Source organism: Canis lupus, chromosome 34 (genome assembly GCF_048164855.1).
Source record: "Canis lupus baileyi chromosome 34, mCanLup2.hap1, whole genome shotgun sequence".
In the NCBI taxonomy this organism is placed as follows: Eukaryota; Metazoa; Chordata; class Mammalia; order Carnivora; family Canidae; genus Canis; species Canis lupus.
In genome coordinates, this window is record NC_132871.1 from 20,963,115 (window position 1) to 20,982,163 (window position 19,049).

Below are 19,049 nucleotides of genomic sequence, written 5' to 3' on the forward strand. Positions count from 1 at the left end.
CAGTGTATAAATCACTGCAGTGGACTAGACACATGGTGCGCGCTCATAGACCTGTGTTTCCTTCTAGATGCCTCATTCCAATTGTTTGCCATCATGTTGCTGATTGGCAACTGTTGCTTTTTTTTTTTTAATTTTTATTTATTTATGATAGTCACAGAGAGAGAGAGAGAGAGAGAGAGAGAGAGAGAGAGAGGCAGAGACACAGGCAGAGGGAGAAGCAGGCTCCATGCCGGGAGCCTGATGTGGGATTCGATCCCGGGTCTCCAGGATCGCGCCCTGGGCCAAAGGCAGGCGCCAAACCAGGGATCCCTGTTGCTTATTAACCTAGACACTGGCGAGTGATTTTTGGTTTTGGGTGATCTGAATTAGAATTAAGAGGAAAAGAAATCCAGGGTAAAGAGAGGTGGTTTTCTCCGCTTGGAACTCTGACAGGAAAATAAAGTATCTTTTCCCTGAGAGAAAAATGAAAACCCACATGATCGTTTTTATGTAGTTGAAATCATCCATAGTGTGACTAAAAACGAAGTCCTCTAAGAGTCTTTAGCAAGACACCTACTTAACAAGACAGTCAACTTAGATTTTTGTTTTCACTTTACCTCTTAAAGGTAATACTTCGTTATTTGCCTTAATTAAAACTGATAACATTTGCTAGGATTATTTCCTTTTTAATGTAAGGTGTGAAATATAAATATACTAGGAGTTATAGAAGAGACCAGATCAAAATAGGAAAAAAAAAAAAAAAAGAAGAAGAAGAAAAGTACTGTTTTGGAATTTTTCCATTTCTTTTGTCATTCTTAACATTGACTGAAATGTGAAGTCTACTTATCAGGAGAAATGTAGCTATCTTCAATGGAGCGCTTGTTATAGGGATATTCCCTATCCTAATTAGCATGTTGTATAAATGACATATAAAATATAATCCATGTTTTCACCTTTTTATATCTAAGCAAACTAGGTTTGGCTCAAAGGGGTTAAGTAACATGTAAACCCAGCCAGGTTCTAGACTCAGGTTTCTATGATACCAAAGCCCGTGCTGTTTTCCCTAATGCTACTACCTGCTTTTGTATAATTAGCTGAAAATTGTCTTGTAGCCTTCAAACCAACCTATTTCAGTTTGGGGGAGGCAGGCATTGAAAACTTGAGGTTTTTCTACTTGTTCACATTTAACTTGACAATATTTTTTCCTCTCAGTAGATCAAAATGAAATAATTGTCATTCCACCGAACACAGACCATATGAAAAATGGAGTGAGGAGAACAGAAATCGATGTAGGAGGTGTTGCCGAAAATAACAACGTGGACATGGAAGTTGACAGACTATCAAACCACCAGGCACATAAAACTGATACTGCTGAAAGTTATAAGGAAAATCATCTGGCTGCTTCATTAGGACAAGACCAAAAACTGAATCAACTCAGTGAGGAAAAGACAAAAATGCAAGATGCAGCCATTCAGACAGTCCCTTCCGTTGACAGTTTTGATGGGAACCACCAAGATCATGATTTGTCTAACTTCAAAGTTAATGAAAGCGTGCAGACTTCAAGTAACAATAAACCAACTCAACACTCATCTTTAAGTCCCCAAGATTCTGTAGATGCCTCAAGGAATTTAAGAGGTCCGGGCCTCCTGACTGTACAGTCAGATAATCAACTCACCATAGAAGATCCAATTTATACACATGGTGATGATGATCTTTTGCCTTCTCTAGATGGGATTGATAAAAATTCAACTGTTTCTCATATAAAGAATTATCCACTTTATAGACAAGACTATGATCCCAAGCCAAAACCTTCAAATGAAATCACAAGAGAGTATATACCTAAAATTGGAATGACTACTTATAAAATAGTGCCTCCCAAATCCTTGGAGATACTGAAAAATTGGGAATCAGAAACCCCTGGGAATAAGGATGATCAGGAGATACATACTTTAGGAAAAAAGCACATTCACGAAAACGTGAAAGAAGCTGCCATGCAAACCGAACTTGTTATTTCTGAAAGCCCGAAGGAGCCACAGGCAGACCTTAAACTGAAACCTACCGCGGGAACAGAGCATCAGGTGCCCAGCGTGGAGAGCTCGCCCCACGTCCCCCACGTCGCTGTGGGGAAGCCCATGAAACCTACTCCCAGAATGACCAAAGACACTGGCACAGCTCCTTTCGTGCCTAATTTGGAAGACATAAACCATATTTTGGAGTCAAAACTTAAATCTCGGGTTTCAAATCCCCAGACCAAACCAAGCTCTTTTTTCCTGCAGATGCAAAAAAGAGTTTCAGGCCACTATGTGACATCTGCGGCTGCCAAGAGTGTCCAAGTGGCCCCCAACCCCGCTCCAAAAGAACTAGTAAAGAAAGAGGAGGAGAGGGATGCGATACCTCCTCCGGAGCAAACTCTTTCTCCCTTAAGCCAAGCAACTCCATCCCTCCCACAGCCCCCTGTTAAAGACCCTGCCGGGGACCTCGGTGACCTCAGCAACGAGAAGCCTATGGAAGCCTCTCCTCCTCCCAGCTCCCCTGCTCCTCTCCCTGCCAGTCAGTCAGCAGCGCTGAACCTGAAGACTCTGAAAACTTTCGGTGCCCCGAGACCTTACGCGAGCTCTGCTCCGTCACCCTTCGCCCTCGCCGTAGTGAAACGGTCACAGTCCCTCAGCAAGGTGCGCAGGGGGGCGGGCGGGGACGGTGCGGCCACCCCACCTCCAGCCGACACAGAAGGGCAGGCTCCGTCTGTAAATCAGCTCGCGGGCATCCCCCAGCTATGCCTGAGTGATAAGGTAATGTCACCCTTTTAAAAACAAGGGCTCATCATAACAACATGGTTTAAGTGGGGCTTGACAGGCATGTTGGTGTGTTTGTGTGTTACTTAGCTCCGAATTCCTATTTTTTTTAAAAGATTTTATTTATTTATTCATGAGAGACAGATAGAGGCAGAGACACAGGCAGAGGGAGAAGCAGGCTCCACACAGGGAGCCCCATGTGGGACTCGATCTGGGGACCCCAGGATCACGCCCTGGGCTGAAGGCGACGCTAACCTGCTGGGCCACCCGAGCTGTCCCCGGAATTCCTATTAATCTAGTAGCAAGCTACCACAGGGAGAAAAGAGTAGCAACGCATAAAATCTGATTGTTAACTCTCAGAGTTCTTCTAATCCACGTAACGTGATTGGGCACTACTCTAAGGTCATCGTTCTAGGATTGTATCATTAGCAGGTATTACAGTTTCTTTGCTCATGCATTTGCGCCGTGTACTGGTTTCTGGTTCTGACTCTCTGCTTTCCTGTTTTGCTTATCTCAGTTTGTTTACGACTTCTCTGGACGTTCTGGCTTATTTTCTTCTCCGATTCTACATAATAGCAAAATAAATAGTTTTAATTATATAGAAACACAAGCAGTATTTAAGGACTAGATAAAATAACCAAACATTTCTCAGCTGTGCATTTTCCATCACACACACTCAACCAGAATTCCTAAACATTGACACATATAAATAATTTAAACCGAAGCCAGAGATTAAATAGGTAATTTTCTTAATTTCCCATTTTTCTTAATGCAGTGTCAACTTTTCCAGTTATTGGTATGTTGACTAAAATGTCATTGAGCCACTGTCTAACTTTAGTAACTTACATCAAAAGGGTCATTTGCTGACTTAGTGTTTGGTCAACTGAGTAGTATAATTTGCTAGATTCAAACAGGATAGTCAGAGGAAGGGATGAAATTTAGAGTATGCATTACAATAATCCCCGTGCAGTTTTTAAAAAATATTTTGTGTACCTTTACTCTGATAGTGTTTAAAGATTACTTTCTGGAACTGTGTGACAGTTCCAGAGGTATTTTATACGACTTTATCAAACATTCCTAGAGTAACAGAACATCAACGATATTGCCAAATAAAGATTTTTCCACAATCTCAAAGCCATAGTCATCTCGAGGAATATTTCTTTATATATTTCACATTTATGTTTCTTAGCTTTGATATAATGTCAGGAAGAGATGTATGATCTAGAGATTAATTCTTTTCCTGGGAACAAAGCCTGTGTTTCTTCTTAGGATGGAATGCCATTCCCAAACAACAGAAGTTTGATTTAGATAATACAGTTTTTGAGTCACTGCCTGGGCTCTGTTTAGCTCATCTTTGGTGAAGACGTTTGGCGGTTTAACAAAAGACATTTTTAAGATCATTTGATAATAGTTTCCAGTTAAATCATAAATATTCTTTCCTAAGAAGTCTAATTAAATTTTTGATTCTTAAATTTGGAAATTGCTAATACCTACTTTTAGTCCATTAAAGTAAAAAATAAAAGGAAAAATAAGACATGGTCATCACTTAGCCCCTGTGACTTCCAGGGCCACAAAATAAAGCAGTTACATGTAGCATAGTCATTAATACTCCTTTATTTGAAAATACGTTAGGTTCAACCAATAATAAAATCGTCAATCTGCCCATTTTGTACTGTCAAATACAATAATTTCACAACCTAGTATGTCGTAACTATAAAAATGTGGCATTTTTTTAGTCTGTGGAATTTTTATCATTATTAATTTGGCTCTTCTCGCCAACTCCACTGGCAAAATTAGCACCGTCTGACCCAGGGACGGTAAAATTACCGCTGTTTCATAAAGCGAGGAGCAGTGCCCCTTGTCCCACTTAGCCTCCTGGCTGAGGGAGGGCAAGGGGTGCCCTCGCCTTCCAGCTGAGTGCGGACCCAGGACCGCGGGGGCGAGGCAAATGGGCATCTTCAGGAATACTGGTGATGGGTTTCTTTTTTTTTTTTTTTTTTTTAATGGCCCGTTCTTCGCCTGGTATTCACATGAATATTTTGCATTTATTTTTATAGGGGAATAACTCGGCACATAATGAGCAGAATTCCCAAACACCATCTCCAACGGGCTGCCCATCATTCATTGTTAGGAGGCAAAGTTCCTTGACTTTGCAGGGCCCTGACCCGGAGCAGGCCCGACGGAGCTTGCTGACCGCCATCCGCTCAGGGGAGGCCGCGGCCAGGCTGAAAAGGGTGAGTCGTCTAACCCCCTAACCCCTGCCGGGGGAGGGGGGGGCTAGGGAGGCCCAGGCACCCCCTTCTGTGCGGGGGTCGCTTCTGAAGTAGAAGCTGCGACAGCCCGGGTGCTTGCAGGGCCTTGAGTCGGCCAGGACTGGGCTCAAAGCACCCTCGGGAAATCCTGCTTGTAATAGCCCCAAGTACACAGGACCTTAATACCCGAAAAGAAGAGAAGCACCATGTTCAGAGTGGACCATCAGATAGGATAAACTGGGCAAAATGCAGCCACACGCACCCGTGTAAAGACCTGTAAAAATCTGTATGTGTAAGGTCTGGCAGATGCGTAGGTGGCAATTATTTTTAAAAGCGAGGAAGTAATTATACAGATCACACTAGGGTTACTTCCACAGGGAAAGGAAGGGGGTTGCTGGGGGCCTGTGGGAGCAAGACAGGCACACAATTGAAGAAGGACCCCAGAATCTTAAGTGATCAAGATAAATATGATCTTAGGCAATATTTTGTAAATGTGTAAATGATAGACCTCTAATAACAGAGAAAATGTCAACATTTTAAGTGAAGACAGCTGGGGGGGAGAGAGGGGGCAGAGCTGGAGCTATTCTTTTCCTGGCCTGGTGGTGGATTATATATGCATATATATTTGTGTGTGTTTTCATTGGGTTGTTTAGGTAAGTTCAGTGCACTTTTCTGTACACGTGTTATATTTCAAAAAATATTATATTGCAAAAGGCAGTAGAAATGGGCACAAGAAGGCTCTAATTCCCTGTGATCTTTGCTTAAGCCCCATATTTCTGTCCTGTACTGAACATTCCTCCCGGTTTGTTTTAAATTCTAACATTTCTTTTATAGAACAACAGTTCGGGTGCCAAATAAAATCTTCAGTGATTTTGACAGTAGGTTTAGATTGTTCATCAGAAAGTTGGCTCCAGGTTTGCCTATATTTTGGCACCCAAATGTTCAATTTAACTCCAGGTACCAACCTGCCTTATGGCTCTGGTTCATATTCACGTAATTAACCTTCATTATAATAATTGGTTCGCATTAGAACAATTATCTAGTTGACTGCTCTAGTGTAAATGTAGTCATGAACATGCCCTGTTTTTTTTTGTTTTTTTTTTTTTCATATTTCTTAAGATATTTTGTTTTCCACACCTTACCCCTATTTGACCCCAGTGTAGTCACGGAGATCTGTCATCTTCTAAGGTTTTAATAAATCTTATTCAATATTTCATAAAATGTGGTTGGTGTTAAGATTTATGTGTGAATCAGCAAATTGCTTTCAGAGAATAAGAGATTAGGTAACCTATTGTCATTGACTTGTGTTCATGCAAGAACGACTTTGGCTGCTCTTGATTCTTACAGATGTTTCAGTCACTAAAAATCATCACACTATTACAAGTAGAATATACATTTGTAAAAATAAAGTCTGAAAATAAACTGATGAATGGCATTCGGTAGTTGATATTAACCATTTCCTCAGAATGTAAAATTTATCTTTGGCTACATCGAAACCTTAGAAGGAAGAAAAAAAACTAGCTAAGTCACCCAGAATCTTGCTGGCTTGGTTTATTCATTGAATTGCTCTGCTTTTGATTCATATTTCCTTGATTGGAATTTCAGCAGTCCAAAGGCTTCAGGTTGGCAGTTCTTGCCATATATTTTTAAATTAAAAATAAATGATGATTTCATAGTTAATGCTTCTCACAAGAATGAGAAAGCTACGTTGAATATTCTTGAAAACTCTTTAAAGGATACACAGTCAACTAGCAGATGCTCTCAACAGTAAATTCTTTACTTTAAAAACATGTCTTTATTGTGTCATGTTCATTATTCAAAAAATTCAAGCAGTACTTTATAAATGCTTATAAAAAGTTACCATATTCCGTTCAAGAAATATTCATTGATCTACACTGTGCCAGGCACTAAAATAAACATGCGTATATCGTGGCATTACATTAGACAAGGCTTCTGGCCTCCCAGAATTTATGGGCTAGTCTATAATGATGTCTTCTCATGCTTGAAAGTTTAGTGTACAAAATTTTAAATATCAAACAAAATACCATTCTCCCCGCAAAGTAACTGCTCGTGATGGATTACAGTGAAACCTTCCAGACCACTTTAGTAGTATACAAACATATTTAAATACATACAAAAATAGAATCCTGTAAAAGATTCATAAATATCTCTTTGAAATTTTCTGTCTTATGTATACACACCCACCCACACCCACCCACACACACACCCCAATTCTTTTAAGACTACATAGTATTTGACTCTATGAATGAACCATGGTTTATTTGTTCCTTACTGATGGACATTTAACTGGATACTAGTTTTTCCATTCCATAAATGGTGCCTTAATAAACATCTCTTGTGTTCGAGTCATTGGTGTGTTTTTTAAATGCTTAAAACAAAAATAAAATAAAATTAAATTAAATTAAAAATAAATGCTTAAAACAAAAATTCTTTTACTTTACAAAGAATTATAAAAACTGTAATTTTGGCAATAATCACAAAAATAATCCCTAACACTGAGACTTTGGGCCCAAGTTACATAATGAAAAGTCACTACCTGTCTGCTGTCTGTTGACCATCTTGGAAAGGAATCCCACAGGAATACCAAACAAAATGCGGATGAATTTCCTTCCCCTGGTGGCAACGTTTCCTTTAGCTTTTATTTTTTTAAGATTTTATTTGACAGAGGAGAGAGAGGGAGAAGCAAGCTGGCTCCAGGGATCCTGGGATCGTGACCTGAGCTGAAGGCAGCTTAACCATCTGAGTCACCCAGGTGGCATCTTTTAGTGTTTTTATTTCAGGTGGATGGTGGCAACACTCTATGCATCCTGGATTCATAGAGAGCCAAACAAGCTGATTAGTGTAGATGACCAGTCTTTGTTTAGTAAAAGGCAATGAATGAAAAAACCCAATCCAAACTAAATTTGTCCACTGTATTTTCCTTTCCACTGACTTTGTTGCTGGCAGAACCACTGGACTTTTGTACTTCAGGTCTCTTCCTGTGAGAAGATGATAACATTTGGTTAAGAGTCTAAATGAGTCAAATTGTAATCTAGAGATTAACCATTTTTCTTAAAATACTGTCATTTTATGTATGATTATTTCAAAATATTATACCTATTTACTCTCCAGAATGCAAATGACTTTTAAAAATCACTCTAAATAACTTGGAATTTAGGAAATTCTTTGTGTATTTCATTCACTTACCACTTGTAAATAGGAGACTTTGCCATAGAATTTTGGAATTAAGAGGTTATTGGGAGAAAAAACTACTTTTCATTCTGTAGCAGTTTTGGCATAGCAGTCATAGATTTGACTTTTTTAGTCCTTTTTTTTTTTTTTTTTTTTTAAGAAGATTTTATTTATTCATGAGAGACCCAGAGGGAGAGGCAGAGACACAGGCAGAGGGAGAAGCAGGCTCCACCCAGGAAGCCGGATATGGGACTCTCGATCCTGGGACTCCAGGGTCATGCCCTGGGCCGAAGGCAGCGCCAAACTGCTGAGCAACCCAGGAATCCCCTAGTCCTTTATATGAAAACTTTTATTTTTTTAAAAGATTTTATTAGCACAAGCTGGGGGAGGGAGAGAAGCAGGCTCCCCACTGAGCAGGGAGCCCAGCGTGGGGCTCGATCCCAGGACCCCAAGATCATGACCTGAGCCCAAGGCAGACGCTTGACCAACTGAGCCACCCAGGTTCCCCTATATGAAAGTATTTTAAAAACCAAAGCTGTATTTTCTTATAAATAAGGGGTACCTGGAAGGGGAACTTCAGGTTACTATGTAACATCAATACAAAAAGTGTAAAATTCTTTGCTTTGTGAAATTCACTTTATTTTTCTACATTCTCCAAGGCACTTTTGGGGAGCCAGAATTAATTTAGCAAAAAATGCTCTTCAACAGCTTGGCCTGCAGTCTGTTTGTGCTCTTGTCCTTTGAGTTGATTTGGTAATTTTGTAAAGACTAAGATGTGTTAATGGATTATTTAACTTGTTTGTTGTGGAAATAACAACTCTCTCGTTTTTAATTTTATGGTAGAGTGAACATTTATTCTTGATTATTTGTGATTTATTGAATACTAAATGCTAAATATTATTTACAATTAAGCAGAAGTTAAAATGCGGTAATTGTTGAAAATTGAAAATTAGATTGCTTTCTCATTTTAAATTGATGGGTTCAAAATGTGTTTCTTTCTCTTAGGTTACTGTTCCATCAAATACAATATCCGTGAACGGAAGGTCAAGACTCAGCCATTCCATGTCCTCTGATGCCCAGGATGGCCACTAAATATTGCCCTGTTACAATGCACACTTCACCTCTGCTTCACAGAACAACTTCATACTAATGGAGAATGTTGGCAAATGTATATTCAGATGTACACTAATATATTGTCAAAGTGTAAGAATATGTGCTGTGGCTTTTAATGCCAAAAGAAGAATTACAGAATTTATAAGTTATGATATTTTTTGGCCTTTTTTTTTTTTTTTTTTTGCCTTAAAAGCTGAATATGCTGCTTTAGAACTTTAAGACAAGGTGTTAATGACTTTCATTTTTTTTTCAAATGAGAAATAGTCACCTTTTGTTGATTTCACTTACTGACACATTCTCTACAATGGTGACTTCGACAAAAGGATACATGGAGGTTCGTAGACTTATATTTGTGTGACACATAGCAAATGTAGATCTAACATTTACTGCCTCAATGTTACAGTTTAATTGGAAATGTTTATAAGTTATATTAAAGTCTCTTTTGGCTGAAAGTATGATCTAGAGAACTAATATCAAACAAGTATATTCGGTTCAACGGTTAATTAAAATGATGAATCACTTAGTGTGCAAGTCTAATCTTGTGTGTTCTTCATGTAATTACAAAATCAATGTCAAATTTATGGGAAGCTCATAGTATTTTAATATTTTATTAACATGGAACATTTGTTTTTTTAATCTTTAGAACTTAAATTGCACACAAAACATTTTAAATATTTTTTGTATATAATCGTGACATTTGTCGTCACACAGATATTACACATTTATGTGCCAGAAGCCTTAGAAATCACCTTATGAAAATGTTGATCTATTGGGACAATTTATTTCACTTTTGATATGTAGTGAGGAATAGGGGTTAGTCCAGGTCCATACTGGAAAACTTCAAAGGCTATTTGGAGGTTCCAGAAATTCTGGTTTTAGTTAAAATGATAAAGTCATTATGTAGTTCAGATGCTAATGTTCTAAGTAATAATATATATTTACATTAAAGCTAAAACTGTTAAGCAAAACCATGCCTAATTTGTTGGTTTATAACTGTACTGGGGTCTAGAGCTCATTCATGTTCTAGTCCTATTAAGAATCTAATAGCTCATTTATTCTAAAAGCTTGGTCAAACAAGTTGGTGTTATGTTGGTTTTCACTAAAGCTCTTGGGGTATCTGCCTCTTTGGAAAATGTGTTGATTTTTTCCCCCTCTGTTTAATAAAAGCAAGTTATATATTTGGTTTGTGTCAAGCAGCATACTTATGAATTTCATCAATCTAGCTCTATGAACAGTGAACAAATAAGTCATAGTAAGGCCCATCATTCATCAGGGCTCTCTGGTATACATGTAGCCCATTCAGCTCCAAAGTGCATGATCTAAGCATATCAAATGCTTAGCGTAGTTCCTGATGCATGTCAGGTGCACACTGTTAAATGTTGCTATTTCCTTAAATCAGACTTGAAGAGACCCTCATATATGGAAACTTAAGTTCTGTTATCGTAAACCAATAGCGAAAAGAGTGACTTTTGTAAAATTATGATTGATTATCCACATGGAAAAAAGTAAATTTCGATCCCTACTTCAAACCATAAATACCTCTGAGTTGGATTAAAGACAACTTTTATTTAAAGATTTATTTGAGAAAGTGGCAGAGGACGGGGGCGGTAGGGGCAGAGAGAAACTCAAGCAGACTTTGCACTCAGCACGGAGCCTAATGTGAGGCTTGATCTGATGACCCTGAGATCACGATCTGAGCCAAAATCAAGAGTTGCATGCTTAACCAACTATGCCCCCCGGGGCCCCTAAATACAACTTTTTAAAGTAATATTTTAAAACTTACCTGAAAATTGTCGAATATATTCATGTATCAGCATGGGAAAAATTAAGACACAAAGGGACATTCATAAAAGGTATAATTTAAATATACTAAAATTTAAGGCATGTACATTAAATACTATAGAAGTGAAAAAGTAAGCCACAAGAATGTTTTCAATATATATGTGTAAAAATAGAAAATTCCTGAAACTCATGAAAGACTACCCAATAGAAATCTGCACACTGAAAAAAAAAAAAATCTGAAAAGTTAGCAGACATGGGAAGAATTCTGTTCACTAATAAGGAAATGCTGGTTAAAACAAGAAAAAAATACATCATACCCATCAAATTCGCAACAATGTAAGTTTCAAAATAGCAAGTGTTGTCAAGGAAAACAAAGCAATGGAACTCTTTCACTATTGGTGGGAAAATATAGGGCACAACTATCAAATTTGCTAGTAACATGCTAATAAAGGTTTATTAGCATGTTACCTTAGAAAAGTATTTATGCCTGTGCATATGGAGACATTAACAGTGGGGCCCCGGGGTGGCTCAATGGGTCGTACATGCGACCCATGATCTGGTTGTGAGTGTAGGCCCCATGCTGGGTGTAGAGATGACTTTAAAAAAAAAAGTCATGGCAGCATTGTGTATAACAGTAGAAAAGAGTCCTATCCAGCACTCAACATTAGCAGTACATTCATATGACAGACTTCTATACGACAGTCAAAATGAACAACCAGGGTTATGAGTGTCAACATGGATATAGCTCAAAAATGAGCAAGAAAAGCAAGTTGTGGAACACTGCATGTTTTATGACATGTGATATAAGATATGCAAAACAATACCAAATATTATGGCTGTATCCATAGAAAAAATACAAAGGTTTGCTAGTGGGTACCAAGACATGAAGACTGGACTGGGGAAATTTACTGGTGTCATCAATTTTGTTTGTAGTATTTTATTTTATAAACTGCAGTTGGAAAACAAGTACTTCAGACCCTGCAATAATGTGGAGATTCAGCGTGCCAATGCTCTGCACAACCGAAAATCCATATATAACTTTTGACTCCCTCAAATCATAATAGCCTTCTGTTGACTGGAAGCCTTATTGATAACATGACTAGCTGATGAACACATGTTGTATGTTACATGTATTATATACTGCAATTTTACAATAAAGCCAAAGAAAAAATGTTAGGAAAATCATAAGGAAGAGAATACATTTAACACTCTCATACCAATGGAAATCCACATATAGGTGGACCCAAATGGTTCAAACCCATTTGTTCAAGGATCAAGTGTACTCGTATTACTCCAGATTTTAGCATCCTTGAAGTAGTTTATAATTAAAATACATTTTCTTAGGATTTTATTTATTCTTGAGAGACACAGGCAGAGGGAGAAGCAGGCTTCACGCAGGGAGCCCGACGTGGGACTCGATCCCAGGTCTCCAGGATCAGGCCCTGGGCCAAAGGCGGTGCTAAACCGCTGAGCCACCCGGGCTGCCCTAATTAAAATATTTTTTAAAGAGCACATACACATACATTCTGAAATGATTACCTTATCCACACTGCTTTAGGAGGAGAACATGTGTTAACCTTCCTACTCAATTGGGAAAGAAATTTGAGACAAGTGGTTTTCACCAGCCATATTCTCAAATAATAGCAGAATTAAGATAGAGAGGGGCCCTTGGATGGCTCAATCGGTTAATCATCTGACTTGATTCCGGCTCAGGTTGCCATCTCAGTGGTGAGATTGAGCCCCACATCAGACTCAGCTCAGGGTGGAGTCTGCTTGTCCCTCTACCTCTGCTCCTCACCCCCCACTCACTCGTGCTCTCTCTCAAGTAAATAAAAATCTTTTTTTTTTAAAGAAGATACAGAAATTATTTAAAACCAATTTTCCTATTTAATTTTTTGCGTATAGGCATTTTTCTTTTCCTCTCCCCCCAATCAGGTTATTTCTTTATAAGACATATTTTTAAGTGATCCAGATTCTATATAAATTATAGGGAATGAGAAATGAAGTGAAATACTCTTCTCTGTCTCCAGCATCCCACTCCCCTCTCCAGAGACAACCACTGTTATTGTTTTTGTTTTTAAAGATTTTATTTATTTCAGAGCAAGAGAGAGTGCATGAGAGCACGAAGGCGGGGTGTGGGGGTGGGAGGAGCTGAGGACCAGAGGGAGACGGAGAGAGACTCTCCAGCAGACTCCATGCTGAAAGCAGAGCCCAACTCCAAGCTCAATCCACAACCCTGAGATCATGACCTGAGCCAAACCAAGAGTCAGATGCTTAACCAACTGAGCCACCCAGGGGCCCCAAGCACTGTTAATGTTTTGAAATAAATCCCTATGTAGATATATTTATATCCAAAACAATATATTTATACCCAATACATATATTGTGTTTTTGTATTTTGTTTTTTCTTATAGTTGTTACTGTTTTTAACATTAAAAATGTTAACAACTCTAATATCATTTAGGAAGTTGCCTTTTACACCAGCAATGTTCTGGAAAAACTTTTTGCATATAGAGACTTACTCTATCATATTTCCATTCATAGTTCTATTTGTTTCTTGCCGTGGTAAATACCTAAAGTCAAAATACCTGGGCTTGAGTCCTAGATAAGCCTCTCACAAGACATGGGATCCTGGGCAAATGACTTATTTTCTCTGGGCCTCATTTTAACCTCTGAAAAACTGCCTTAAGAATACCACCTTCCTGGGATCCCTGGGTGGCGCAGTGGTTTAGCGCCTGCCTTTTGCCCAGGGCACGATCCTGGAGACCCGGGATCGAATCCCACGTCGGGCTCCTGGTGCATGGAGTCTGCTTCTCCCTCTGCCTGTGTCTCTGCCTCTCTCTCTCTCTCTCTCTCTGTGTGACTATCATAAAAAAAAAAAAAAAAAGAATGCCACCTTCCTGGAGCTCCTGGGTGGCTCAGTGGGTGAAAGCAGCCAGCTCTTGATCTCAGCTCAGGTCATGATCTCAGGGTCCTGTGATCAAGCCCTGCATCCGGCTCCACAACCAGCCAGGAGTCTGCTTGAGAGTCTCTCTCTCTCCCTGTCCCCCTGCCCCTCTCCATGCTTGCACAAATGTGCTCACTCTCTAAAATAAATCTTTAAAAAATAAAATAATACATCTTCCTCATGAGGTCGGTTGTAAGGATTAAATGAATTTTAAGAGAGTCTGACACACAATTCATTTTAAAAAACTATTTTTTAAAGACTTACTTTAGAGAGACAGCATATGAGTGGAGAGAGGAGCAGAGGGAGAGAATCTTCAGGCAGAGTCCCCACTGAGCACAGACCTGACGTGGGGCTCCAGCTGGGACTTGATCTCATGACCCATGAGATCGTGACCTGAACAGAAACCAAGAATCAGACACTCAGCCGACTGAGCCACCCAGGCACCCCTAAAGCTATTTCTAACACTGCTATTAGTGAACAGGTATTATTTACCTAACATGTTCCCCGTCCCTCTGAAGAAGGATGCTCCCTCCCACTCTACGGCCTGGTCTGGCCTTGACCACCAGCACTGGCAACAGGATCCCTACTGCCACCTGATCCAACTCCTCAAGTGAGACCAATCTTTTTCCTGAGACAGGAAGTTGCTTGTATTTGAAACCAAGAGTCCCAACTGATACAATTATTTGTCTAGTGCCGTTCATTTTCTACCTACCACCAGGAGAAACAGTAAATATAAAAAAAGCCAAGACTCAAACTCATCATTTTTACCATCTATTGATTCTGATAAATGATTTGAAAAAAAAGAAAACTTGCAGTTAGGGATCACAATGAAGATTTCCATGGGCAGAATGCTTTTGTCTTAGATTATTTTTGATGTAAAAATAGCTCATTTATTTGGTGCTTTAGAGTTTACACATGATTTTCATATTATTTGACCTACATGTGGAGCAAAAAAGTACACAGAGATTGCTGCTTTACAAAGGTCACATAAGCAGACAAATGATAGATTCTCACAACTCCTTTTCAATGTGCTCTCTCCAATTGCTGACCTTTGCAAATGAACTAAAGCGTGTTATATCTCAAGGGACACCAACACAGTAATCTACTTATTCTGGATCTTTAGTTGGTCTTCCTTTTCTCTTCAGTGTTACCACTTTCTTGTAAGTTTTCATTTTTAACACCTCAGACTCTTCATATGGATGGATATATTTTGTTTATGGCAAGAAAAATGCCACCATGTGCTCCCTCAGAAGAACTTTCCTGACAGGTATTTCGAGAGGAATTGTGAAACATTCTGGTAATTTGTGTAGAGCTGTTGGCATTTCTGCTTCACAAACTGGAGAAATTCATTTGGAAGTCTTGCAAATTACTCATCTTGGAGAAAGAAAAGTGCTACATTCCAAACTTATAGTTTTCAAAACAAGCAACTTCTTTACTTTCCAATTTATTCTTATGTTCCTAGCCATCCTCGTTCCTTGGGGTAGATCATCGTGGTGGCCCCTATTCTCTACCTCACTTGTATCCACACCTCTTGCCATTTGCTTTTTCTCTCACTAAAGACACAAAGCCCTTTCCCCACCCCTAGATGTAGGTTTTATGACTAATAGAATGAGGTGGAAATGACTGCACCAGTTGGGAGACTAGGCCTCAAAATTTTTCATGCATTTGCATGCTGTCCCTGCCCAGAATGTTGCTGTGCAAAAGACATCTCTGAGCTAGCTAGATGGTCCTCAGAAGAGAATGAGAGATACATGGAGAGAGTCCCAACTAAGGCCACCCTAGAGCTTTCAATAGTTAGATCCCCTGACCTGAGCAACTTCAGCCAAGACCAGCAGGGTCACATGGCCACCCCCTCACTGACGCCGATGTGGGAGCCATAAATGCAACCCTCTAGCTATGCCTCTGAAGTTTCATGATTGGTGAGTATACAGAATTGATGTGGCAGTAGATGCAATACATGCTCTTAAACTCATACACATATGGCTTTAACCCTAATCATAAATTCATTCAGTCTGTTCAGGTCCACATACCCTATTTTCCCCAGAATCCCACAGACTATTTTATTTACTAAGTCCAACACAACTATACCTCAGACACTCTAACTCCCAATTAGATCAAAACAATTCCAGCTTAATCATTCCCTTATTATTGTGGTACAGAAATTTTTCTCCCTTTATCTTTCTGTCTCATTTTATCTTCAGACTTGTGAGCATGAGAACCCAAATATCGAAGAGATTTACAGCCCCATCAAACCTCCTTGGACTCATTTATTTCGTGAGGTTGCCAGATAAGATACAGATTTCCCAGTGAAATTTGAATTTCAGATAACAGCTAATTACTTTTCAGTATAAGTATGTCCCATGCAATATTTGGATTATATGTATGCTAAAAAAATTAAACATATATCTGAAATTCAAAAATTTTTAAAGATTTATTTATCTATTTTAAAGAAGGGGGAAGGCCAGAGAGAGAGAAAGAGACAGAGAGGGAAAATCCCAAACAGGCTCCCTGATGAGCACAGAGCCTGATGTGGGGCTTCATCCCAGGATCCTAAGATCATGACCTGAGCTGAAATCAAGAGTTGGATGCTTTAACCAACTGGACCACCCAAGCATCCCATTTAACTGGGTGTCTTATATGTTTTTTTGCTAAATCTGGCAAGCCTACTATTTCATGAAAATTTGGGGGGAGTAAATGGAAGCTCTTTCTCTTTTCCCCACATAGGAAAAGAGAAAGAGCAGGCCCAGGTGCAGCTAAGTCAAGAAACCAGGAAGTGGAATTTTGGAAAAGAGTAGCCCAAACTTTGTTCTTTTTGGTAGTTCACAGTCTGGAAATTGATCCTGTAATGAATAGGGAAAGGTTCATTGAAGAGTTCACAGTGAAGAAACACATTAGGTGACTTCTCTTGGTGGGAGTTAGATACCTTCAAATCACCAAGAAATAATATATATAAGAAATTCTTCTAATGTCCTCATTAACCGCAGCATTATTATTATGATAATTATTAGAACAACTGTTAAATATAGGTGGGAGGTATATGGATTATAATTATACATGATTTTCACTTTTCCTGAAGGTATGAAATTATTAATAGTAAAGTTGGGAAGTCAATTACTGAGGTACCTACCTATTATAGCAACCAGGTGTACTATACACATGTGGGGAGGGGGAGATTTATTTTTTGGTCAGTTTCCCTTTCACCAATTAAGAATTTTAGGCAAGTCAGGGGATATGATATAATGCAAGTGTTCATTTGACAAGAGCAACTTGCTGGTAGCAAAGTTTATTGAAGGATTTGATGGTTAAGTGTTAACTAAAAAACATAACGCTACAAGATCTGATTGAACATAGTATCATTTGTAAGAGGGAGGAGAGAACTAAGGATAATGAAATGTGTTAAGTACCATCTACGTACCACCAATATGCTAGGTGATCTTTGAGGTGAGTTTTATCATCCCATTTTACACATGAGCTTAGAGCAGCTATGAATGCCCTCACTTAGGGTACAGCTGAGGTTAAAGACAGATTTCTGATTCCATGGCCCTCGTTTTTTGTACTATGCCCTGCTGCTGCCTTTTTTCCAGTCACATATTTGCACTGGAATGATTAATCACTGCCAAGTTTTGGGTTTTGTTTGTTTGTTTTTTGCAATAAGCTATCACTGGTAGAGTATATCCCTAGCCTTTGTAAACTGATCGCTAGTACGTGAAACTGGGAAAAATCAAAATGGAGTGACCAATATTTCTCTGAGAACAGTTAGTCTGCAATTTTGAAACATGACAGATGGCTATTAATTTGTACTAGATGTTGTGACACATCCTCACTAAATATTAATTGAGTACCTATAGAACGGTGAGAGGTACCTTAGAAGAGAATGGCCCTTGCCCTCACCGAGTTTCGAATCTAAGAGGGAGAAGTGGCACAGAGGTAGGAATCTGGAGTAATGCAATTCAACAGTGCAGGAGATGTCCCAAAAGGACATCTGGTAGATGGAAGAGGCAGTGAAGGCTTTATGATGCAAAGAGGACTCATGATCTGGACTCCAAAGACGTACAGGAGTTGGTAATGTTCCTTTGGTAAACAATGCTCCTTTGGTTCCTGTTGGTAAACACAGGAACAAAGGTATCCAAACTGCAAATGAGAGCACAGGCTCTGAAAGCAGTGTGCATATGCTATCTTGTTAGTAGAGCTTACATCATTCTAGAGTGGCAAGTCTGTTCATTGATTCGATGAGCATTTGTTGACCATTTTCTTTCTACCAGGCACTGAGCAGAGTGATAATGAAACAAAGATAACAAGACACAATTACAGTCCTCTAAGAATTATAAACTAGAAGAGTTCATGAAACATAGTCATAAAAAAAGGGTGCTAGAAAATTATGTTGCCTCTTTTTCCACTAGGTCGTTTGTCCTTTTCTTTTTGATTTTTGAGAAATTTTTATATATTTTTGAGACTAGTCATTGTTCCTTAAATGCACTACAAACGTCTTTTTTCATGTTTGTAGCTTATTGTTTCCTTTTTTTTTTTTTTTTTTTTTTAAGAGGGAGAGAGAGGGGTGTGGAGGGACAAGTAGAAAGAGAGAATCTTCATTAGGCTCCAAACCCAGAATGGAGCCAGACTTGAGGCTCAATCTCATGATCCTGAGATCATGACCTGAGCTGAAATCAAGTGTTGGCCACTTAACTGGCTGAGCCACGGGGCACCCCTGTTTCCTATTCTTTGCATTTTTAATGAAAAAAAATCCTTTAAAGTTAATTGAGTATATTAGTATTTTATTTTATGGTTAGGATTTTTTTTGTATCATAGTTAAGAAATCCTTCCCTACCTTAAGGAAGTTCAGAAAAGAGTATTCATTGGAATTTTTTCTGAAAACACTGAAGTTATTAAAGTCTGCATGCATTTGAAGTTCATTTTTTGTATGGTGTGAGAAAGTAAACTCTTTTATCTTTTGCCTTCTATATGAAGAGTTCATATTTTCAACTCTATTTGTTA

At 38.9% G+C, this 19,049-nt stretch overlaps 1 protein-coding gene and 1 long non-coding RNA gene across 27 annotated transcripts in view; one reads left to right on the top strand and one right to left on the bottom strand.

The window, feature by feature from the left end:
- The window catches only part of COBLL1 (cordon-bleu WH2 repeat protein like 1), a 159,981-nt gene extending 149,472 nt beyond the window's left edge, over positions 1-10,509 (top strand). For 8 of the 14 annotated variants that reach the window (XM_072810953.1, XM_072810955.1, XM_072810959.1 and 5 more), the window contains 3 exons: positions 1,192-2,768; positions 4,829-5,005; positions 9,221-10,509. In XM_072810953.1, coding sequence (XP_072667054.1) covers positions 1,192-2,768; positions 4,829-5,005; positions 9,221-9,307 — 1,841 coding nt within the window. In that variant the 3' untranslated portion in view covers positions 9,308-10,509. The remainder of the gene's footprint in view (positions 1-1,191; positions 2,769-4,828; positions 5,006-9,220) is intronic. The other 6 variants (XM_072810954.1, XM_072810956.1, XM_072810960.1 and 3 more) reach the window with 1 other exon arrangement.
- LOC140624238 (uncharacterized) overlaps positions 2,400-19,049 on the bottom strand; it is a 67,965-nt gene continuing 51,315 nt past the window's right edge. For 11 of the 13 annotated variants that reach the window (XR_012023736.1, XR_012023740.1, XR_012023733.1 and 8 more), the window contains 2 exons: positions 14,322-14,450; positions 3,903-8,022 (listed from right to left, as the gene is read on the bottom strand). This is a non-coding gene — a long non-coding RNA (uncharacterized lncRNA). Of the gene's footprint in view, positions 3,337-3,902; positions 8,023-14,321; positions 14,451-19,049 lie in introns of those variants that run through there. The other 2 variants (XR_012023734.1, XR_012023742.1) reach the window with 2 other exon arrangements.